The sequence below is a fragment of the Drosophila miranda genome, assembly GCF_003369915.1.
Source record: "Drosophila miranda strain MSH22 chromosome Y unlocalized genomic scaffold, D.miranda_PacBio2.1 Contig_Y2_pilon, whole genome shotgun sequence".
NCBI classification, from domain to species: Eukaryota; Metazoa; Arthropoda; class Insecta; order Diptera; family Drosophilidae; genus Drosophila; species Drosophila miranda.
In genome coordinates this window covers 19,955,597-19,978,533 of record NW_022881614.1, presented here as the reverse complement: position 1 = coordinate 19,978,533, position 22,937 = coordinate 19,955,597, and the positions used below count along the sequence as shown (strand labels likewise).

Sequence of the window (22,937 nt, the reverse complement as noted above, 5' to 3'; positions counted from 1 at the left end):
CTGCGCTCTCCCGCTAAAGGGGCTCTCTGCCGACGCCACTTCGGCAACTACTTTGATCTGCTGCCGCCACTTCGGCAATCACTTTGATCTAACGCCGTCGTCTATAGTTTAGTTCTATGCTAAGCCCTCTGCGCATTGGTTGCATATCGATCTCGCATAAAGTTTATCTGGCAATAGCAAGCAATCGGCTTCCGCTAAGCCACCAAGATTAAATACGAATTATAAAGTTTAACCCAAAATCTCTTTTCATTTTTGAAACACATAGGTGCCAAAAAAGCTTGGCATCTCAAACATTGGTGACCCCCCGACGTGATATAAAACCATTGCTTAATCGCGTTCCGTTAAAACACTTATTATTTATACAATATTTTGTTGTTGGGTAGTTTAACTACCAACAAATACATTTGGGTGCACGTTGAAAAACAGTTTAAAGTGCAAATTCAGTGAGAGTGCGGCTGGAATATTTATAGACAAATTCCGGTACTTTAAGCGTCGAATCTCTCATTCTCTGCGCAGCTGCAGCCGCGGTTCTTGACTTTTCGTGTCTTGCATTCTCGCTCTCGCGTCTATACATCGTTGTTCCGTTGTTGTGTCGAATTGCACAACGGTTAACATGGACAACGATCCGAATACAGGCGCGGGCGGAAATATTGTGGTGGCTGATTCCAGACTGAGTCTGTATAAGCGTAAAAGTCAGTCATTATATGATCGATTGCACATGCTTGGAGAATCCTTCGCGGGGAATAAAATCGATAAGCTGACCGCCGCGGAAGTCGAGGTGTGCCTTGATATGTTGGCAGAAATTCGAGAGGAATTTAATAAGGCCCATAATGAGTTGGAGGCTCTCGGTCAAAACGAGATTGGGAGTGAACTGCGCGAAATCTTCGATACTCTTTTCATATCGTTGAAAGCTGAGTTGCTGGCTGCTGTTGAAGTAAGCCAGTCACACGCCGCTGCCCATTCTACGACTCTGCCAAGCCATTCCGGACATAGTACCATCATCATGGCTCACAAGCAGCGACTTCCTGAGCTGAAGGTGCCTAAGTTTTCTGGTGGATACGTCGAGTTCTCGGATTTTATGGCAATGTTCAAATCGGTGATTGAAGCGGATGCGGATCTCAGTGACATCGAGAAATTCCAGCACCTTCGCTCTTGCCTCGCTGATGCGGCTTTGGATTCGGTTCGATCGTTAGAGCTCTCCTGTGCCAATTATCGTGCGGCTCTGGATATACTTAATAAACGCTTTAATAACAAAAGACTTGTTTTCCAGGCACACATCAAGAAGATTCTTGGGCTAAAGAGGGTAGACTCGCCTTCTGCTAAAAGGCTTCGGGAGTTTTCGGATGCAGTCAATTTACACATGCGAGCGTTGCAGACATTGGGAACTTCTGAGGAGATTTCAGGATTCATGGTCATCAACATGCTGCTGCAGAAGTTGGATTCGAAGACGCAAACCAAATGGGAGGAGCACACATCGTCGGATGCTATACCTACCGCAGAGGAATTCTTCGAATTCTTGCAGCAACGCTGCCAGAAAATGGAGCGGTTGGAATATGCTACAGCGACACACGCTAGTAGCGATCAGGTGGGAAAAAACCATTCCTATACGCAGGTTAAGAAAACGTTTGTAGCTTCCAACTCTTCCGCCGACCCGTCTGTATGCGTCTTTTGCCACTCAGCGGGCCATGGAATATACTCGTGCAAGATATTCGGAAATCTCTCACCGTTGCTGCGCCACAAAGAAGTGAAGAAGCTTTCCCTATGCTTCAATTGCCTAAAGCCGGGGCACCGGACCCGCGCATGCAATAGTGTCAGATGTCGAGAATGCGGCGGTAGGCATCATAGTTTGTTGCACTTCGATAGAATACAGCCCACAACACAAGGCTGCCCAGGTATTACTCCTCCCAATCTGGCCGTTCAACCGGACACTCTTTCCGTTGCTCAAAATTCTGCTAGCAGCTCGTCTCTACCTTCGTCTACCTCTCTTGCTGCCCAAGGTCTTCACTCTGATGTCGTGCTTCTGGCTACAGCCGGGCGATACCAGCGTTTCTACTGAGGGATCCACCATAAGCATTTGTATGCATTCTCGCACCTCTGCTTACACAACTACACTTACTGCTCTCATCGCCCCCACGATTACCGATTCTCAACCAAGTATGACAGTAAATGTATCCGATTGGCGTATTCCATCTAACATTCAGCTCGCTGATCCTGCATTTTTCAATCCTCAACGGGTTGATCTTCTCATTGGTGCGAGCGTTTTTTATGATCTCCTCTGCGTAGGGCAAATCAAACTCACCGATGGACTGCCTCTTCTGCAGAAGACCCGTCTTGGGTGGATCGTATCTGGCGGTGGACAGAAGGTATCAAGCTCGGCGCTTTTGGCTACGCACAATTGTCCAGATTCGATAGCTGAGATGGAAGCAAGGTTGGATAAAACTCTTCGTATGTTTTGGGAAGTCGAGAATTGTGTGGAGGCTGGTTTGAATACCAAAGAAGAAGACGATTGTGAGGCACATTTCGTAAGCCACCTTTCACGGTTGCCATCCGGGGAGTATGCAGTTCGTCTGCCGCTAAATAACAATACTGATCGTTTAGGAGAATCTTATGCTCAGGCTTATCGACGGTTCATCAGTCTGGAGCGAAAACTGGAGCGTAATCCTACACTCAAGGAGCGGTATTCCGCCTTTATGAGGGAGTACATTGATTTGCATCATATGCACCAAGTCAACCCTGATTCCCGTAGTCTCTGCAAATATTTCTTGCCTCATCACTGTGTCCTAAAGGAGGACAGTACGACGACAAAACTCCGTGTCGTTTTCGACGGATCCGCAGCTACATCAACTGGATATTCTCTAAATGATGTGATGATGACAGGCCCTGTTATTCAGCCTGCATTGTTTAACATATTGATTCACTTTCGAACATATCCAGTCGCTCTCACTGGGGACATTTGTAAAATGTACCGCTGCGTACGAGTGTCTCCACCCGACAATTTGTATCAGTGCATCCTATGGCGAGATTCTATCGAGTCCGAGGTTCAAGTCTACACATTAGACACCGTCACATACGGGACGAGGGCTGCATCATTTTTAGCGGTCCGCGCAATGCACCAGCTGGCCATCGACGAGGGCGAGTCCTACCCTCTTGGCTCAGCTGCTCTGCGGCAGGAGTTTTAAGGGTACCGCCCTTATTTCGGGCGGTAATTCGGTCGCACAGGTCATGGACAAGATGCACCAAACATCAGCTTTACTGTCCCGTGGTAATTTTAGACTTAGGAAATGGTGATCCAGTCACCAGGAAGTACTTGAGGGAACCCCTGAAGATGACATAGAGAAGTTCCTAAAGTTTAATGATGGAAGCGACATTGCCAAAACTCTCGGCTTAGCGTGGGACCCTGCTTCGGATCAGCTGCTTTTTGCCTTGTCCGCACTGGACACAAACTCAAAGCCATCAAAGCGGTCGGTTTTATCTAGGATTGCGCGGTTCTACAACCCTCTTGGATTGATAAATCCAGTCATTGTCAGGTGCAAAATCTTCCTTCAGCAGCTTTGGAGAGAAAATTTGGATTGGGATGAAAGCCTACCCTCAGCGTTGCATTCAACTTGGATGGACTTGAGAAATAGTTTGGCAAGCATTTCTCGGATCTCATTTCCTCGCTTGGTTCTTCGTTCTAGTGTGGCTACAGAAGTTCACGGATTCTGTGATGCCAGCTTAGAAGCATATGGCGCTTGCGTGTATGTCGTGTCCAGGGAAGCCCAGTCTTCGAGCCACGTTTTGTGCTCAAAGTCTCGAGTGGCGCCGCTAAAGACTATATCGATTCCTAAGCTGGAATTAAGTGGAGCCCATTTTCTTGCGAAAATCATGCAGAATGTAAAGGACATGGGAATCTTTACAGATCGGTTCTATTGCTGGTCGGATTCGTCAACAGCATTATCTTGGATTAGGGACGAGCCAGCTAAATTTCAAGTTTTCGTGGCAAATCGAGTGGCATCAATTCAGGAGTTGACGGCAGCCATGGAATGGCGCTATGTTCCCACATCTTTAAATCCTGCTGATATTCTCTCGAGAGGCTCGCTTCCCAACCATCTTATCCAGTCAGAGCTATGGTTTCACGGCCCATCCTTTTTGCTAGGCTCCAAGGATAAGTGGCCTGTATCTCCATCTAACAACATAGCAACTTTGGAGCTTCGCAAGAGAGGATTGCTAATCACGTCTCCACATGCCGATCTCACGTCCGGATGCAAATTTGCGAATTCATTCTTTCGCATGCAGCGCACATTCGCCTACATGCATAAATTTATACATCGTCTTAGGCATCCAGGACTCACCGTTTCTGATATTCGGCAAGGAACGCATCTTCTAATTCGACACATTCAGCTGGCAAATTTGTGGATGGACATAAAGGAGATTCGGCGCAATGGTCAAGTCATGAAATCCAGTTCTATTAGTTCGCTCAACCCGTTCATCGATCATTCTGGACTACTTAGAGTTGGAGGTCGTCTTGGCAACTCATCGCTAGGATTTGACGCTCAGCACCCGCTCATTCTGCCAAAGGGACATTCCATTACCTTTGCGCTGATAAGATATTATCATGAAAAAAACCTCCATGCCGGACCTCGCGCCTTGCTATCCAAAATTCGGCTGGCATATTGGCCCATTGGAGGTGTTAAGGCAGTGTCAAGGGTCGTCAGCAGATGTGTGAGATGCTTCAGGACTAGGCCGCGCATGGTCGAACACATCATGGGAGACCTACCTAAGGAACGTTTGGAAGGATCTCGAGCTTTTGAAGTCACTGGAGTAGATTACTGTGGACCTTTTTTCTACCGATCAGAAATCCGCACGAGGCCTCCGATCAAGTGCTACATTAGCGTATTCATCTGTTTCACTTCTAAGGCTATACACATGGAGCTCGTAAAGGATTTGACCACCGCATCGTTTCTAGGCGCACTAAAGCGTTTTATTTCCACTCGAGGAAGGCCAAGTCAAATTTGGTCGGACAATGCGACAAACTTCTGGAGCTAAAGAAGCTTTGTCTGAGCGAACCGCATATGAAGGAGGTCCACGAATCCTGCTTGGCTGACTCGATCGACTGGCGTTTCATCCCACCTCGCTCTCCGCATTTTGGCGGGTTGTGGGAAGCGGCCGTGAAGACCACAAAATATCACCTGTACCGCTCAGTTGGACCATCTGTGCTTAGCTTCGACGAGCTGCGCACTCTGATCTGTCAGATCACTGCAATTGTTAACTCTCGCCCTTTGCTCTCGCTTTCAGAAAATCCTGATGATTTAGACGTTTTGACTCCTGCTCATCTGCTTTTAGGCGGCCCCCATGAGCAAATCCTCGAGCCTGACCTAACGAAGCTGAACTACAATCGTCTGGATGGCTGGCAGCGGGTCACCCAACTACAGCAAATATTTTGGAGCCGTTGGCGCGAAGAGTATCTCACTCTTTTGCAAGAGCGCGCGAAGTGGCGTACCCCCGCGCAAAACATCTGCAAGAACGACCTCGTTCTGGTGAAGGACGAAAATCTTCCTTCAATGCGTTGGCCACTGGCTAGAGTGGTCGATGTCGTTTTGGGCAAGGACGGAGTGTGTCGCGTCGCTGACCTGAAGACATCCTCAGGAAACATCAGGAGGGCCGTCACTCGGCTATGTTTGCTGCCCCTTAAGGAATCTGTTGAGAGACTAGCTCCCAACGGGGGGAGTATGTTCGGGCCAGCCGCTGAAGAATAACCGTAACTTTAACATTATTATTGTATGAGCAGAGAGAGCCGCCTATGTTGTAAAACGTTGACGTTCTGCAGAGCTGCTGCGCTCTCCCGCTAAAGGAGCTTTGCTCTGCTGCCGCCACTTCGGCCATCACTTTGATCTAACGCCGTCGTCTATAGTTTGGTTCTATGCTAACCCCTCTGCGCATTGGTTGCATATCGATCTCGCATAAAGTTTATCTGGCAATAGCAAGCAATCGGCTTGCTAAGCCACCAAGATTAAATACGAATTATAAAGTTTAACCCAAAATCTCTGTTCATTTTTGAAACACATAGGTGCCAAAAAAGCTTGGCATCTCAAACAGTGTCGTTGTTTTGTGGGCTTTGCCTCCCCTACATCTATTACATGGGACAACAACGTGGTTTTTCCTAAACCATTATCCGCGAAAGACGGAAGACACTGAATGGTTCTATTCAGTTGTTCTCGTTGCACCTCCGATAAAGGACGTTGGTTTTCTGGCTTCCACACCTCATCGCAATGGTTCACCGTGTCATTAGCACTTCCTTGTGGATACAAATCGGCTGGCAATAAGCCAAATTCGGTCCAAAAGTTAATGCCCAGATACAGAGGCTGCGTTAGGGTTGGAACGATGTATAGGGTAACAGACCTGGTAACACCTTTATAGCCCACTTCCGCTTTAAGCTTCCCAACCTCTCTCTGAGACTGCCCACCCGCTGTCCGAACTGTGGATGTCATGGGCTTAAATTGAAATTGGCTTTCAAGCAGCTCGCTGGCCAAATCTCCACCAATGCAACTAATAGATGCCCCTGTATCCATTAATCCAACAATCTTTCTGTCTAATAATGTGACCTCTGCATATGGCCTGAGATCGTCTGATATAATTGACGATACCAGAGCTTTTTTCTCTAACCTTAGATTCCCGACGTACTTTAGCTCGTGCCTTCCGTTTAGACTCCCTATCCTCTTTTTCTTTTTGTGTTATTTTCTTATTAACTATGGTTAAATTGTTGTTTACTATTGGGATTGGGAATTGCGTAGCAGCTTCTATCGCTACTCGGTGTTCGTCACTTTGGACGCTGATGGTCTGCGTGCACTTTTCAAGGGTGCACGCACTTGGGTGTTTTTTGTTGCTTGGCATTTTTGGCACGACGGCTTGTAAGTGTCAGGCTGGCCACACCCATAGCAAAAAACTACTCGCTCTGCTACGCAATCCTGGTAGCGATGACCATTACCACGGCAGTTCCAACAGACTAAGTTGAACGCTGCTATCTCCCCATCACTTTCACTCCTCTTGCCCTGGGTTTTCTACCGCGTGAACCAACCGTCTTGGTGCTGGTCGTGGTCTAGCCACCGGATCTTTACCAACAGTTTGCATGAACAGTTCCCGAGTCTTCACCAAGTGTCTTAACTGTGCAATGCTAAAGATCTTTTCATATAGAAGTTCATGCTGTATCTCCGGCAATAAATTGGATCGGAGTGACTCCATCAGGGAACCTTCTGACAAGGGCGTTGTCAGGGTATCTGCCAGTCGGACAATCGCTTCGTAGAACTCATCAAATGATTCGTTCTCCTTCTGCTTCCTTCGGTCTATTGCAGCTCGAATGTTGACGTCTGTCCTCGCATCCTTGAATCGTACTAACAATGAAGATTTAAGGTCGGCCCAAACGACCGTCCTAACACTCTTATGGTAGCGCCAATACCAGTCACTGGCACTTCCCTCAAAGAGATTGCTCACGTATCTCGAAAGCACACTCCCGCGACGGTTCATACAACCCCCCATCCGGATAACTAAGGGCCATATTGGCCTATGCGTGGCCCCGCTGAGGGCCGTCCGGGTTAACCTAACCTAACCTATCTCGAAAGCAACTCGAAATTCCCGTCCAATGTTTGGATCGTGAGAGCTTCTACCCGATAAATGAAATCGTCGACGGAAATTCCAGTCCGCCCAGAGAACCTAAGCTTCCAATTGACTAAAATTTGACTAACACGCTCTAGTCGAATATCCACACTCATGGGGGAATTCCTGCTGGCTGTTTCAAAACCCTGAAACCCGGGCAAAGGTGTCGGCCGTCGTGCCGATCCTTCTCCAGCTTGGTTATCCCTCGAAGGAACATCCGCTGTATTTGCCAATTGGCCCAAGAGAGAGCTGAGAATACGTTGAAAACCATTAGCGATCGCATTGCTTAGCATCTCGGTTTGTGTCAACGAGGCTTCAGCTATGGCTTCGGCTATCATTCGCTGAAGCTCGTTACTAGGCGGCGGAGCTACCACCACTGGCGGACCAGCTTCTCTAGTTTGCGGCTGATTGGCCGAAGCAGACGTCGAAGCTCCCTGTGGAGCCCCCACATGGGCCTTACTCCTTGTATCAGGCATTTTTGGTACCAATAAGGTTCCGACGGTATCCCCAGCAGTTTCGTCTAATAAATTCAACGTCGATGACTGAAAAGACGTTTTGCAGACAGGACAACCCTTCTTAGAACCCACTCGTGCGCCAAAACAGGCCCTATGGAAAGTGTGACCACAAGACGTGGTAAGGAGCTGAGCCAAATATTCCACCTGAGCCTGGCAAACACTTTCTTGTAATTCTTCGTCTGCTAAATTCTCGCAACTGCCAAATACGGGCATAATATAAAATATAAAATATAAAATATAATAATAAAGTAATTAAATAGATAAATAAAATTTAAGAAATTAATAAAAAAAAAAATACAGTATCAAACAAAAAAAACAATCTGCTAGGACCATGCTTAAGTCAAAGGGAATAATAGGGTATATCTCTGTGTGTGTATGTGTATGATGTTTCCCATGTACTACATTTACTCTACATGCATAAAGAAATTAATAATAACCCACAACTCGTAGCTATAGGCGGTCCGGGTCTTTCGCGGTGGGTAACAGTTTTATACCACGTTTCCATCCAACGATACCAGATACCCAGCCCGATGAGTATGAGTCCATTCACAACTCCTTCCTGGCAAATGGAGGCCTTTCACACACCGTTCCTGATCGGATAATCCAGACCGGAAAAAAAGTAGCATTCCTCCAGCATTGGCCAGAAGGAACAGGAAGGAAAGGAAGACAAACGAATAAAGAAAGAAAGAACGAAACGAATAGTAATAAGCTCGATGCATCGGGGTGGTACCGGTGTTATATGTACTCATCATTCCGGCCTGCATCCTAGGAGCCCGCTTGGTCACTTACAACGGTGGCAATAGTTTAATAACCCACTGCGCTGATCCAGCATAAAGTGATAAAGCCAAAACAAACAAAACAGAATGACAACTAGAAAGACACATCTGTCCCGATACTGGTTGGGAATGTAAGGTAACATCTACATTCCACAATTTTCACAATCATTTGGGCCTTGCCGGTTTGTTGTCCGTTGCGACAACTCGGGCCCCACGTTGGGCGCCAAATAATAAACTAACTGTAGCATATTGGATATTACCAAACCTTCACGGAAGGCTGAGCAGGTGATGGTTCGTCTCCCGTCCGGGCACGTGCTTGTTCCGGCTTCCGTCTCATCGGCAAGAAATGGGGGGGTTTTTTTTTATTTCCCAGAACGGACGGGACACAGCTCTACTCCAACAATCATAATACTGACACAGTAACGTTCATTAAAATTTCACGTGCAAGCGAAGTATCGACACAAATATGTACAAGAGCAAATACACCTAACTACACACACACGGACACATACACACATACAAGTCGTGCCACGGTGTTGTTGTGACCACTCATGCCCACCCTACCATGATCACCGCGCCCGGTTCATCCGGTGATCCCATAAAGAAGGCTCTTACCTTCCTATCCAACCCCATTACCCTCCTTTGCCCAGCATGGTCCCCGCATATAGAACTCTAGCCCCGATTCATGTTAAATCCTATATTTCATATTGAGCAATAGCACATGCATCGCACTAGTAAACTAATAAATGATTAACTCTTAATAATACACTTTAGATTGAAATTTAAATTACAAATTGAAAGAAGGGAAGGGTACATATTATCTAATATGCAATAATAAATAAATATGCAAAAGGGAATGTAAAAACTGTGCGCCGCGATCGTTATGGCAGGTCAGTTATTCAAGTGCATTAGCGAAAGCAACCGCAAGTAGAAAGCATAAAAGAACGTCAGAGCGACCAGCCTCGCATCTTCCCTTTTGTGCCTTGTTCTTAAGAGGGCTGGTTCTTATGCGCGGCGTAAGCGCTTATGGTTGCCAGCAGGGCTTAAGGGAGAGCGCACAGCCTCTCTTAAGCGACGAAGCCCCTGACTACGTGGTTTTTTTTTTTGGTCATGCAATAAATAGTTGCTCATAACAAACAAACTCCAATGTTTTATCTTTATGTTTTGGGATCACTTACGGCCTTCCTTTGATTTGTTTTAATAAATGCGTTGAAACAGCGATGAAAGCGCTTCCATGGACTGCGGCAACGTTCCTAAAACGAAAGCTGGAGAAATACTTTTACAAAAAAAACTCACGCTCTCCTCTGCCGTTTAACCGTTGTTCACTTTCGCCCTGTCACACATTCCACTTGCTATTTCTTCCGAACAGAATTTAAAAACACAACCAAAAGAAATTTACTAAGCTAATTACACTAATGACACTATAGCATAAAAATAGGAATCAGCGGTTACACTGATGGATATAAAAACGAGGTGGAACGTTGTGAGTTGGTGCGGACACCGCAACTCTACAGTTATACCCGATACTAAGTCAGTATGGCTCTCCTGCGGCAGACGCCGCTAATATTGAACGACACGACAAAGAGTGCGTGCGAGAGAGACAGAAAATCAGTCTGAGCGTGACGTCGGGCGCTGCAACAGATTTTCGTCCTTTGTGGGGGCGGAAGGGGGTGGGGCGAAATTCTGAGACATACGTTTTATAGTGAGATCCATGAAACCTGTGTGTTAGAGAGAGACAGAGCGAGAAAGAATGAAATTGTTTTCTTGATTCTGGCTATAATCATTATACGATCTGGTTCAGATTTTGCACTGTAGAAGATATGGTCATCCTCACCGATTCTGCGTTTTTGGTTTTATCGTATCTTTAAAAATGTGGATGCCACAGATTTTCGTCCTTTGTGGGGGCGGAAGTCGGCGGGGCGAAGTTTTGAAATATTTTTGTAGCAGTGACATATCACAGAAGTCTGGATCCAAAACATCGTTGCTCTAGCTCTTATAGTCTTTGAGCACTAGGCGCTGAAGGGGACGGACGGACGGACGGACGGACGGACGGACGGACGGACGGACGGACGGACGGACAGACGGACAGACAGACAGGGCTCAATCGACTCGGCTATTGATGCTGATCAAGAATATATATACTTTATGGGGTCGGAAACGATTCCTTCTGGACGTTACACACATCCACTTTTACCACAAATCTAATATACCCCAATACTCATTTTGAGTATCGGGTATAAAAAACGACAGTCGTTGCCGCCGGCTTCACATCTGGGCCCTCCTCGGCACTTCGTATGGGGAAACGAAAATAGGTCGAGACCCAGATCTATATTTCGGGTAGAAATTGGCTGACCGTTTACATAGCTTTAATAATTTCCGCAGAATTGGACGGCCTCCAATATATCGCGGGTCCGTGACACATAAGTGGCTCGCGCCCGCAAAGCGACTGATGAGCCAATCTTTTACGCCTCCCACTTTGTGCTGCTCGGCCTAGCGCTGGGAATTTTTGGTACGGAGCTGTAGTTGGGCGAGGAGCATAAGTCCCTTGCCGCGGGCGGAGGCCCTAATATCGGAGAAATTGTTGTTGCGAGCTTTCGTATTGGGGTTCAGACAGGTACCCAAACGATTGCCCGAAGTTTAAGCCGGTACTAACCGCCAATCTGAAAAATTAATTTCCTACAATAAAACGAGGGGGAACGTTGTGAGTTGCTGCGGAGACCGCAACTCTACATTTATACCCGATACTAAGTCAGTATGGCTCTCCTCCGGCAGACGCCGCTAATATTAAACGACACGACAAGGAGTGCGTGCGAGAGAGACAGAAAATCAGTCTGAGCGTGACGTCGGGGGCTGCGTAGCCAGTGCAAATTGATTTGTTCCTTTTGGCTATAAAAATGATCTGATCTGATCCAGATTCAGCAATCTGATAGATATGGTCATTATCTATGATTCAGCGTTGTTAGTTTTCTCGAATGTGCAATATTGTGGATGCAACAGATTTTCGTCTTTTGTGGGGGCGGAAAAGGGTGGGGCGAAATTCTGAGATATACGTTTTATAGTGAGATCTAACAGAAGTGCGGATACCAAATTTGGTTACTCTAGCCTTAATAGTCTCTGAGATTTGTGGATGCCCCAGATTTTCGTCCTTTGCGGGGGCGGAAGGGGGTGTGGCGAAATTTGGACACGAAACGGTCAAGGTCCGATATCACAGGAGTGTGGATACCAAATTTGGTTGCTCTGGCTCTTATAGGTTCTGAGATCCTTGAACTCATGTTTTGCAATTGACAAAACCGACCATGAAACCTGTGTGTTAGAGAGAGACAGAGCGAGAAAAAATGAAATTGTTTTCTTGATTCTGGCTATAATAATTAGACGATCTGGTTGAGATTTTACACTCTAGAACATATAGTCATCTTCTACGATTCTGCGTTTTTGGTTTTATCGTATCTTTAAAAATGTGGATGCCACAGATTTTCGTCCTTTGTGGGGGCGGAAATGGGCGGGGCAAAGTTTTGAAATATTTTTGTAGCAGTGACATATCACAGATGTCTGGATCCAAAACATCGTTGCTCTAGCTCTTATAGTCTTTGAGCACTAGGCGCTGAAGGGGACGGACGGACGGACGGACGGACGGAGGGACAGACGGACAGACAGAGCTCAATCGACTCGGCTATTGATGCTGATCAAGAATATATATACTTTATGGGGTCGGAAACGATTCCTTCTGGACGTTACACACATCCACTTTTACCACAAATCTAATATACCCCAATACTCATTTTGAGTATCGGGTATAAAAAAAACGAGGTGGAACGTTGTGAGTTGCTGCGGACACCGCAACTCTACGGTTATACCCGATACTAAGTCAGTATGGCTCTCCTGCGGCAGACGCCGCTAATATTGAACCACACGACAAAGAGTGCGTGCGAGAGAGACAGAAAATCAGTCTGAGCGTGACGTCGGGCGCTGCGTAGCCACTGAAAATTGATTTCTTGCTTTTGGCTACAAAAATGATCCGATCTGATCCAGATTCAGCAATCTGATAGATATGGTCATTATCTATGATTCTGCGTTTTTAGTTTTCTCGAATGTGCAATATTGTGGATGCCCCAGATTTTCGTCCTTTGCGGGGGCGGAAGGGGGTGTGGCGAAATTTGGACACGAAACGGTCAAGGTCCGATATCACAGGAGTGTGGATACCAAATTTGGTTGCTCTGGCTCTAATAGGTTCTGAGATCCTTGAACTCATATTTTGCAATTGTCAAAACCGACCATGAAACCTGTGTGTTAGAGAGAGACAGAGCGAGAAAGAATGAAATTGTTTTCTTGATTCTGGCTATAATCATTATTCGATCTGGTTCAGATTTTGCACTCTAGAAGATATGGTCATCCTCACCGATTCTGCGTTTTTGGTTTTATCGTATCTTTAAAAATGTGGATGCCACAGATTTTCGTCCTTTGTGGGGGCGGAAGTGGGCGGGGCGAAGTTTTGAAATATTTTTGTAGCAGTGACATATCACAGAAGTCTGGATCCAAAACATCGTTGCTCTAGCTCTTATAGTCTTTGAGCACTAGGCGCTGAAGGGGACGGACGGACGGACGGACGGACGGACGGACGGACAGACGGACAGACAGACAGGGCTCAATCGACTCGGCTATTGATGCTGATCAAGAATATATATACTTTATGGGGTCGGAAACGATTCCTTCTGGACGTTACACACATCCACTTTTACCACAAATCTAATATACCCCAATACTCATTTTGAGTATCGGGTATAAAAAACGAGGGGGAACGTTGTGAGTTGCTGCGGACACCGCAACTCTACGGTTATACCCGATACTAAGTCAGTATGGCTCTCCTCCGGCAGACGCCGCTAATATTAAACGACACGACAAAGAGTGCGTGCGAGAGAGACAGAAAATCAGTCTGAGCGTGACGTCGGGCGCTGCGTAGCCACTGCAAATTGATTTGTTCCTATTGGCTATAAAAATGATCTGATCTGATCCAGATTCAGCAATCTGATAGATATGGTCATTATCTATGATTCTGCGTTTTTAGTTTTCTCGATTGTGCAATATTGTGGATGCAACAGATTTTCGTCCTTTGTGGGGCGGAAGGGGGTGGAGCGAAATTTTGAGATATATGTTTTATAGTGAGATCTAACAGAAGTGCGGATACCAAATTTTGTTACTCTAGCCTTAATAGTCTCTGAGATTTGTGGATGCCCCAGATTTTCGTCCTTTGCGGGGGCGGAAGGGGGTGTGGCGAAATTTGGACACGAAACGGTCAAGGTCCGATATCACAGGAGTGTGGATACCAAATTTGGTTGCTCTGGATCTTATAGGTTCTGAGATCCTTGAACTCATATTTTGCAATTGGCAAAGCCGACCATGAAACCTGTGTGTTAGAGAGAGACAGAGCGAGAAAGAATGAAATTGTTTTCTTGATTCTGGCTATAATAATTATACGATCTGGTTGAGACCTTACACTCTAGAACATATAGTCATCTTCTACGATTCTGCTTTTTTGGTTTTATCGTATCTTTAAAAATGTGGATGCCACAGATTTTCGTCCTTTGTGGGGGCGGAAGTGGGCGGGGCGAAGTTTTGAAATATTTTTTGTAGCAGTGACATATCACAGATGTCTGGATCCAAAACATCGTTGCTCTAGCTCTTATAGTCTTTGAGCACTAGGCGCTGAAGGGGACGGACGGAGGGACAGACGGACAGACAGACAGGGCTCAATCGGCTATTGATGCTGATCAAGAATATATATACTTTATGGGGTCGGAAACGATTCCGTCTGGACGTTCCACACATCCACTTTTGCCACAAATCTAATATACCCCAATACTCATTTTGAGTATCGGGTATAAAAACCGCTCTCCTTCGTTTACCTTTTAACTTGAATTGAGGCGGCAAAGTTGAGTAATATAGGGAGACCAATATCCCTTCTTGGTACTTTTCCAAATGTTCCCTTTTGTGGATCCCAGTATTTATACCTTTTTTTATACGTTACTCTTTCAAACCACTTCAAAATGTAAATCGCTTGCGAAAATGAAAAAATTCCAAGTGCACCTGGGGGACTCTGAGCCGAGTCCTCCGCGAAGTTTACTTTTATCGCAGCCAGGCTTGGACAACATACTATTGTACATGGAGAGCACTGGGACATCCCATCTAAGCGCCAAACTGGAGGTGGAAGTCAGTTACGACATTGTGTGCACCACCGAAGTTCTTGAACTAATCTTGAGGACTCCCTACGAAATGAAGGAGAACTGGACCCTCGCCGTGACCAAGTATCGAAACACGATTTACATCTGCCCCGTGGTTCTTGAGGATCTAAAAACATCTCCCATGAAGGAACTGAATGCTGATTGGCTCGCAAAGCTTCGTAGGCACTTCCTATCCGGTAGGGCATTGGATTACCCATCCAATATTACTATTTAGTTTTTTTTTTTTTTTTTTTCAGAGAACGCAAATGCAATGCCGAAACCATGCGACCCAATGGAACCGACTGGACAATACAACGGAGTGTTTTACTTCAGCATAAATGCCACACGTTTTATTTTCGATTCACCAGTTCTGGCCGAAGGTTTTAGGACAGGAAGTGACGGGAAGTAAGTACGGGGCCTTGAATGTACATTTAAAATCGGTTTAAATTTGCTCTTATTCGCCTGCTAGTTCAAATTATGTCTTTACGGAGTTGCAGTTTCGCACAACCGTTGCGACGCCCTCAAGTGGTGGTCCAAGTGCTTTCTGGTGAGCATCGAAAACATTTACGTTGCTAATGTTAACCGCGACACCATCGCGCACACCATTAACAAGCTATCTGTGCGCCAACTTTGGAAGGACTGCGTTAGTACATATATACAATATACTCCGATTGAAATAACACTTTAATTTGTTTGCGCAGGAAAAAGCCTGGTCACCGAATGTCTGTGTCAATTTCCTGCTGCGGCTGGTGGACCAGATTCGCGGCTTTATGTCGGTAGTCGACTGCCCCAAGACCGTGTATCTGATGAAGTTTGATGCTAGCCAGGGGAGATCTCGTACACTTCGTATCTTGGCAGGAACCAGTACACCTTCATTCCCGATTGGTTTCGCATCATGTTGGACGAGCGCATGGAGGACCTAACCCCCACAACACTTCATAAGAATTCAAGAAAATAATTTTTCATTTCATTGTTGAGTAGATAAATGAAGTTTTAAGTTTATTGTGACATCTTCATGGGGTTGGGTTTGTGTTCATCTGCGTTATCATCATCACTACTATATATAATTTAATACAATTTTTATCCCATCAAGAATTTGAAGAGAATGCATTCGACTTTTACAAAAATATGGAAATGCTAGTTACACCGCCACTACACCACATTAACGACGCAGTTAGCAGTAAGAGTTAAGATTAGAGCCTGGAGCTTAGAGCTCGGTCTTCTTGGGCCTTCCGTCACGGTCGAAGCTCTTCAGTTCTGTGGTCGCCTCCTTGGCAATGTATTTGATGAAATCATCGACCTCGCGACCCCCGTTGTAGCTTACGGGCTTATTCTTCGAGTCCTTGGGGAGCCAGAAGAGTGTGGGGAATCCACGCACATTGAACTCTGGTGGCACATCGTTGGCCGTGGCATCCATTTTGACAATGACCACATCCTCGTCTTGCAGTTTCTCGGCCAGCTCCTCGTAGATGGGAGTCAGCTTCTTGCAGTGGCCGCACCATGGGGCGTAGAACTCAATGAGCTTGTCCTTGCCGTTGTTGATCAGCAGATCGTCAAAGTTCTTAGCTACAGCCACCTTGACCGGAGTATCTTTCGACTCTGGGACGGGCTCGCTCTTGACATATGGCTCCAGTTCGTCGGCCAGCAGCTTCTCAACAAAATCTTGTAGGTTCTCCACGGAGAACTCGTCCTTCAGAGAGTACTTGAGATTCTTCGCATCACGGGCCAAAACGATGGGCTTGTCACCAACAAAATCGTAGCCGTATTCGTTCAATTCGTGCTGGAAGTCGTCCTTGGAGCTGATGGCAAAGCTAATTTGGCCGGCAAATTCCTTGGCCACCTTGAGGACACGGTTGCGCCAGTAGTTGGTGCCCTTGGGATTCTTCTGGTAGTCGACGCTGTAGTAGGCGCTGATCAGGGGGTTCTAGAAGTCCCGCGAAGTGTCCTGGGTACGATGACCAACCAAGCCATGGCTGCAGAGATTGAACGAACGTAAATTAAGAGTGTGCTTGGGGAGGATATAGAAAAGAGATCACTTACTAATTCTCCTTGATGAAGGTGGTCAGGTCGGACTCAGCGCTTCCCTCAAACTTGACTGTGGAAGCCTCAAACTTGTTGCTCAAATGTGGAGCACGGATTAGCACAATCTTATCGCTGTACGGAAGACAAGAGCCATCGAATACTTTGGTTATTTGTGACAAGGGACAAAACTTAAAAGCTATTTTTTATTGCCGGAGGCGTAACAAATTGTATAAAGTATAATAAACGCATTTTCAGTCTTGACATGGCATCATTTACGTTTCACCATTCTTCTTCAACACCTCCTCGTCGCTGCTGTGGCCAAAGCGATACTTCTCGCGGTTCTTGTCGGCAAACTTGAGGAAGATCTTCGCCAGCTTGGAGTCAATGTCTTCAAAGCTACCAAAGATTGAGGTCTCCTTGGTGTCCAGGAACTTGGCGAGCTCCTCCACAGAGCGCACATTCTTAGAGGGAGGTCCAACTTGAGCGCGCATGTATTTAGCAATGCCGATGGCCTCACGTGGTCCGCTGTAGTCCTGCGACACTTCATCCTGACGGAATATTTTCAGTATGGGATAGCCGCTCACTGAGTACTTGCTGCAGGTCTCCTTGCCAGCCTCGGTACAGTCAACCTTGGCCAGCTTAATTGTTGGATCATCATCCTTGACGAGCTCAGCCGCCTTGGCATACTCAGGCTTGAGGCGCTTGCAGTGGCCGCACCTATAAGAACAGAAAAAGTCTATTAGGACACGTCACAGTCTTTTCTCGAACAAATTTAGCTAGTTCATCATTTTTATCACGACAACAGGAAGACATGTTACCCAAAAAGTCGAATAGTTTGTAATTATAGCATGGGGTGCGTATACTTATCAGTTGGGTTGCCTTATCATGCACTCTTATTGCTAACAACGTCTAATTAAACTGCTTATGTTCCAGAGCTGATAAGCCCAACGATGCGGGGATTAAATGTAATTTAAAAACTCTTTCACTGCTCTCCGGGGAGATGGAAATCGGCCACCGGCCGGCAAGCCCACATACAAAAACCGTATGCACTCGTATCTGGAAATGATAGCTTTGAAGTTTTCTCCTAATAATCTACTCACACTCATATGCGAACAAAGAGATAGCTGTATTGACACATTAGCTGGTTGAAGCTGCCTGCCCTCTACCCTACGTCTCTTAAAATGGCCGCTCGGATAACGACTTTGTAGTCGCCGATTTTTTTTTTTCTTCTGTTTCGACCCTCTTCTTAACGCTGACGTGTACTTTTAATTCGATTCTTCGCAGCGCAATTTAATTAAAAAGCAGACGCAACAAGCTGATTAAGGTAATCGCACTCCCGACCTGCCACGCCCGCTCCCCTCACACCACACACACGCACTTACCAGGGAGCATAGAACATAACCAATGTCGTCTCCTGCTGCTTCAGTGTGGATGCGAAGTTGTCGTCCCCTAGGTCCAGGACATCACTCTCGGCGGCTGATGTAGTGGCAATGTAGCCGAAAATTAGCATGGCAGCTGCCAGACACCGCATTTTAATCATGTTTAGTCAGTACTACAATCTGAAGCAAATATATTTCTCGACTCGGCAACTGCCTGCTGCGACTAGACTAACTGTGCTATGTAGCCGTGTACTAGACCGGTAAATTTCTTTATAGCGATTGATAAAATTCGGATGTGCTTTCACTAGTGTCTGCGTCTCGGCAATGTAAAGCTCTCGATTGTCGTCCAGCACGCGATTGAGCGCTTCCAGAATGTCGGTGGAGGCCAGATTCAGTTCGTCCAAGATGATCCAGTAACCCTGACGCATGGCCTGCACGAGGACACCCTCCTGGAAAGTGAGCTTGCCCTCCAGATCGGCCGCATAGGTGCCAATGTACTCCTGAAGGTCGGTATGCTCGTGGTTGTTGATGCGCAGACAGCGATTGCCACTTCGGCGGGCCACGGAGTCGATAAGACTAGGCTTGCCGGCACTGGTGGGTCCCTGGAGCAGGATGGGCAGCTTGCCAATCGATATGATGCGCGCGAAAACTTGCAGATTCTTTTGGACGCTCTCCGTGAGGATGTAGTGGGAGCAGGACTGCTGCTCCAGGCCCCCCAGCTGTATCCAGTAGCCCTCGAACTGTAGATAGTTCTCTCCCAATCGGGGCCGCTGCTTGCTAAGCACGGCCTTGGCATTGCTCAGCAGGGCATTCCGAATGAGCAGCAGCACCACATGATGCGACTCCGGATCCAGCTGAGTGAGAAAACTCAGGCAGAAGCTCTCGTACAGATTCCGCTCAATGGAGCCGCACAGATTCCGAGCACAGATGCGCAGACTGCGGCACAGGGTGCGCAAAGAGTAGACGGGACGATTGCACAGGCCATCGTTCAGCTGGTGCTCGGAGAGGCGACGCAGTGACTTGTAGAGCTGGACAATGCTGTGCACGGACTTCCGCTGGATGCCCGTGTTGGCCAAATAGTCACTCACCAGCAGACTGAGGTACGCGTCCGTCGTCAGTTCGTCCACAAAGAATTCGGTAAATCGATTGCGTATGCCCACGGACAGATCCTTCTTGCCAATGTCCGTGTTGGGGTTCATGCAGGCGAAGATGCGAAAGTCCGGATGCCGCTTGACGGGCATGAAATCGCCCCGCTCCAGCAGCACAACCGATCCCTCTGGCTCTAGGATGGTCGACAGGCATTTCAGGGTCTCGGCCGATGCCAAATTGATCTCGTCCAGCAGCCTTTGCTGATGCAGTTCACCAGGGAACCGGGTATGAAGGCAAACGAAATGTTAATGCTCTTGTCCAGCTGTGTCTGCAGCTTCTGCAGCTTCTCGCAAAGCGTGCGCCAACGCGGCACCATCTGGTGGCTCGTTAGATCCGTGTTCCTGCACACCTGATAGCACAGGCTGATCATAGTGCGTATAATGACACTGTGCCGGCCGCTGTTGTAATGCGTGGCAAAGATCCGGAGGAACTGCATGTTCTTCTCGGCATTGAAGGTCTCGCAGAGCAAGTGCACGTAGTTGAGTTCGACGGGCTTGAATCCGCTCACGAGATCCGAGACATCCGACTGGTTGTTCATGTTCACGACGACCAGCTTGTGTTCGGTGCGCTCGGCCAGATACTGCACGGAAGAGGTCTTGGCCGCACCCGTCTCCCCCACCAGCAGCACGGGCTCCGAGTGGCTCACACAGCCGGCAATCCGTTCCAAGATGCAGCTGGCGAGACGTGTAAACCGAGAAGGTGGCACGCTTGACGCTGGTCTGGCCGATGGCCCTCCTGGTCTGCTCGGTTAGTTTCTGTCGCTTCAGGTCTTGCTCTGAGACCTGCTCCCCATTCTCATTATTGGACAGCAGCTCGGACTTGGCCAGGAGACTGGCACGTCCGATCTTGATAATCTCCAGTCCAAAATCCACATCCGGTTTGTATTCATTAGCGAAATGCTCGCATCTGGAGCGAATGATGCCCAACTTGGCGCCGATGCTCGTAATCAGCGTGATCTTCTCCCTACTCTGCGGCAGATACGAACAGAATACATCGACGGCATTCTGGAACACAAAGTAGGCAAACTCGGCGCTGGTCACCGAGAACTGGGCATTCGAACGCTGGCACAGCTTGACCAGATCCCGAGTCGAGACCAGGCGGCCCGAGTTGGGACTGGATGAGAGTGTGACCTGCTTAAAGGGCAGCGCCACGTACTTCTCCGTGTTGTCCGCCTTGTCGTTCGAATCCTGCTGACGCAGATTGTCGGCGGCCATGTGATTGCCACTGGAGAAGGTAAGGAACACGTCCACCACTCGATTGGCGACGGTCGCCAGCTTGGGATAGTTGGTGCTGACCACCTTGCACAGCTCGTTGCGGGAAAGCGGCAAAACGTTGATCGTATACAGATATTTATCCAGCAGCGAATAGAGCGATTTCTGTCCCGAATTGCTGGCCGATTTGTTGGTCCTAAAACAGAGAAAATGTTTAGGATAAAGATGCTTTGAATGTTCCATGGACTCTTACCGCACTGTGACAAACAATTGAAAGCCTGGCTCAATCTTCACAGAGTCGCGAAAGCCGGGAACGCTCAGGCACTGCCTCTCCAGCAAACTGCTCAGAATTGTGTAGGTGTCTTGGGTGGCGGCATCCAGATCCTCCAGCAACAGCCAGTAGCCATGCATGACATCCTAAAAGTGCAAATAATCATTCATATAATAGAACCCTCGTTCAGTTTAATCAATTCCTTCTCACCTGCGTGAGGACACCAGGAAGCCAAACGAATTCCCCAGGCACATCTGTGCAGCGATATTGGCCCAATAACATTTTGCTGTCGTTCTGGTCGCCCAGCTGTATCCGTAGAAAGCCATGCTTTTGCGACATTTCACCCAGATCCAGCAATGCCTGGTCGATGGGAAGGTCCTCCTCCAGTTTCCGCTTCTTTTCTTTCCCCTTTTTTCCTTTTTTTGGTGTCAACAATTTGTCCTCCTCTTCAGCCTTTCGCAGCGCCTTTTCGCGAGTGTCAATCTCCTTGGGCTTGGGGCAAATGCGTCCCGTCTTGCGGGCCAGATACTCAATAAGCGTCGTCTCGGATTGGCCGCTGCGACGCCGAGGGCAATGCTCCGCAGATTTACAACCGTCGAATCCACCTTTACAATGCGATCGTAGCAGCCGTCAGTGCTTGCATAGAATTCCTGATTCTTCTTGTTGAATGTCGGCAAGAGTACGCCCTCAATGTTGGTCACACTCTGGTTGAGGCTCAGGCTCAGCATCTGTTCAGGCGTTTCGTCTTCGGGAGAATAGCAGCAGCCCTCGGCCTGCCTGGCTACGGCCCATGACTGTTCCTTCTCGCGTTCAAATCGGAGCTGTGCTTCTGTGGATATCTTGGCATTTTGGGCATTCCGCTGTGTTGGGCTCATATTCGTGAGCATGGCCATGATGTAGTTGCAGTATAGTTGTATCATCGGGCAGGGGGTCTCGAGGTGCGAGTAGGTGGCAATGAAGCCGGACCAGTCCCACAACTCACGGAAGTAGGACGTGTCACTTCGCAGCAACTGGTAGCAACATTTCAAGAGCTCCAGTTCATCTAACTTTTGGCTGGCCTTTGCGTTCTTTGCCCTTTTGCTGGGGACACTGCTGGAATTACTTTGGCTTTTCTCGAACGGTGCTGGCTTGTTGTGGAAGTAGCTCTTTGCAAACCTATACGGGTGTCAGAGGGAATGTGTGCTTTTGAGACTGGTCATCCGATACAGGGACCTCTACTTACCTCTGCGCATCCACAGAGATGTCCATTAGCTTTGACAGGGCGATGCACTCCTTATGATATTGATGGATATCGTCTCCAGCCGAGTCCCATCGCAGGGCCATGCTAAGGAGCAGCAACAGTTGCTCCTCAAAGCTCACTGCCAAGGGAACGGTGTAGGCCGGACACGCAAGTTGCTCGCTGAGACTGCAGAACAGACGTTCCACGTCTTGAGGCACATATTTCTAAAATATGATCATACACTTACCTTCTTTCTGATGAACTTCTGTACATTTTGAACAAACAAATTGTCTTGGGGCTCGTTGGCAGTCAACTGCAGAAGTCGCTGTGCACAAAATCGTAGCTTGATGGCATTTACCTCCATTGCCTTGGTAGCCGGTCAACTGTATTCGGATACTGTTATTTCTTTCGAGCTACTTTTAACTGCTTTCGAATTAATTTCAGAGCTCAGACCCGGGAATGAACAAGCAACACACGCGAATTTGAAACACGTGCAGCGCACCTTGCAATGGTTGCCACACAGTTCAATGCGAACATCTGTGTGCGGCAGT

General features: G+C 47.5%; 2 protein-coding genes, 2 long non-coding RNA genes and 1 pseudogene across 4 annotated transcripts; 1 reads left to right on the top strand and 4 right to left on the bottom strand.

Moving 5' to 3' along the window:
• Positions 1 to 9,763: 9,763 nt before the first annotated feature.
• On the bottom strand, positions 9,764 to 10,383 carry LOC117194018. Its single transcript, XR_004474723.1, has 2 exons — positions 10,099 to 10,383; positions 9,764 to 10,007 (listed from the first exon to the last, which is right to left on the bottom strand). It is a non-coding gene; the product is annotated as an uncharacterized LOC117194018 (long non-coding RNA).
• Positions 10,384 to 15,377: 4,994 nt separating this feature from the next.
• On the top strand, positions 15,378 to 16,137 carry LOC117192434. The gene is made up of 3 exons (XR_004474339.1): positions 15,378 to 15,540; positions 15,605 to 15,778; positions 15,837 to 16,137. It is a non-coding gene; the product is annotated as an uncharacterized LOC117192434 (long non-coding RNA).
• LOC117192431 (protein disulfide-isomerase A3-like) lies at positions 16,106 to 18,710 on the bottom strand. Its single transcript, XM_033397103.1, has 4 exons — positions 18,540 to 18,710; positions 17,434 to 17,874; positions 17,176 to 17,289; positions 16,106 to 17,108 (listed from the first exon to the last, which is right to left on the bottom strand). Exons 1-4 carry the CDS (start codon positions 18,695 to 18,697, stop codon positions 17,060 to 17,062), a joined length of 762 nt encoding a protein of 253 aa, XP_033252994.1. The 5' UTR covers positions 18,698 to 18,710; the 3' UTR covers positions 16,106 to 17,059.
• On the bottom strand, positions 18,636 to 21,594 carry LOC117192433 (annotated as a pseudogene).
• On the bottom strand, positions 21,584 to 22,726 carry LOC117192430 (midasin-like). Its single transcript, XM_033397102.1, has 3 exons — positions 22,634 to 22,726; positions 22,390 to 22,572; positions 21,584 to 22,322 (listed from the first exon to the last, which is right to left on the bottom strand). Exons 1-3 carry the CDS (start codon positions 22,657 to 22,659, stop codon positions 21,596 to 21,598), a joined length of 936 nt encoding a protein of 311 aa, XP_033252993.1. The 5' UTR covers positions 22,660 to 22,726; the 3' UTR covers positions 21,584 to 21,595.
• Between the last annotated feature and the right edge of the window lie 211 nt (positions 22,727 to 22,937).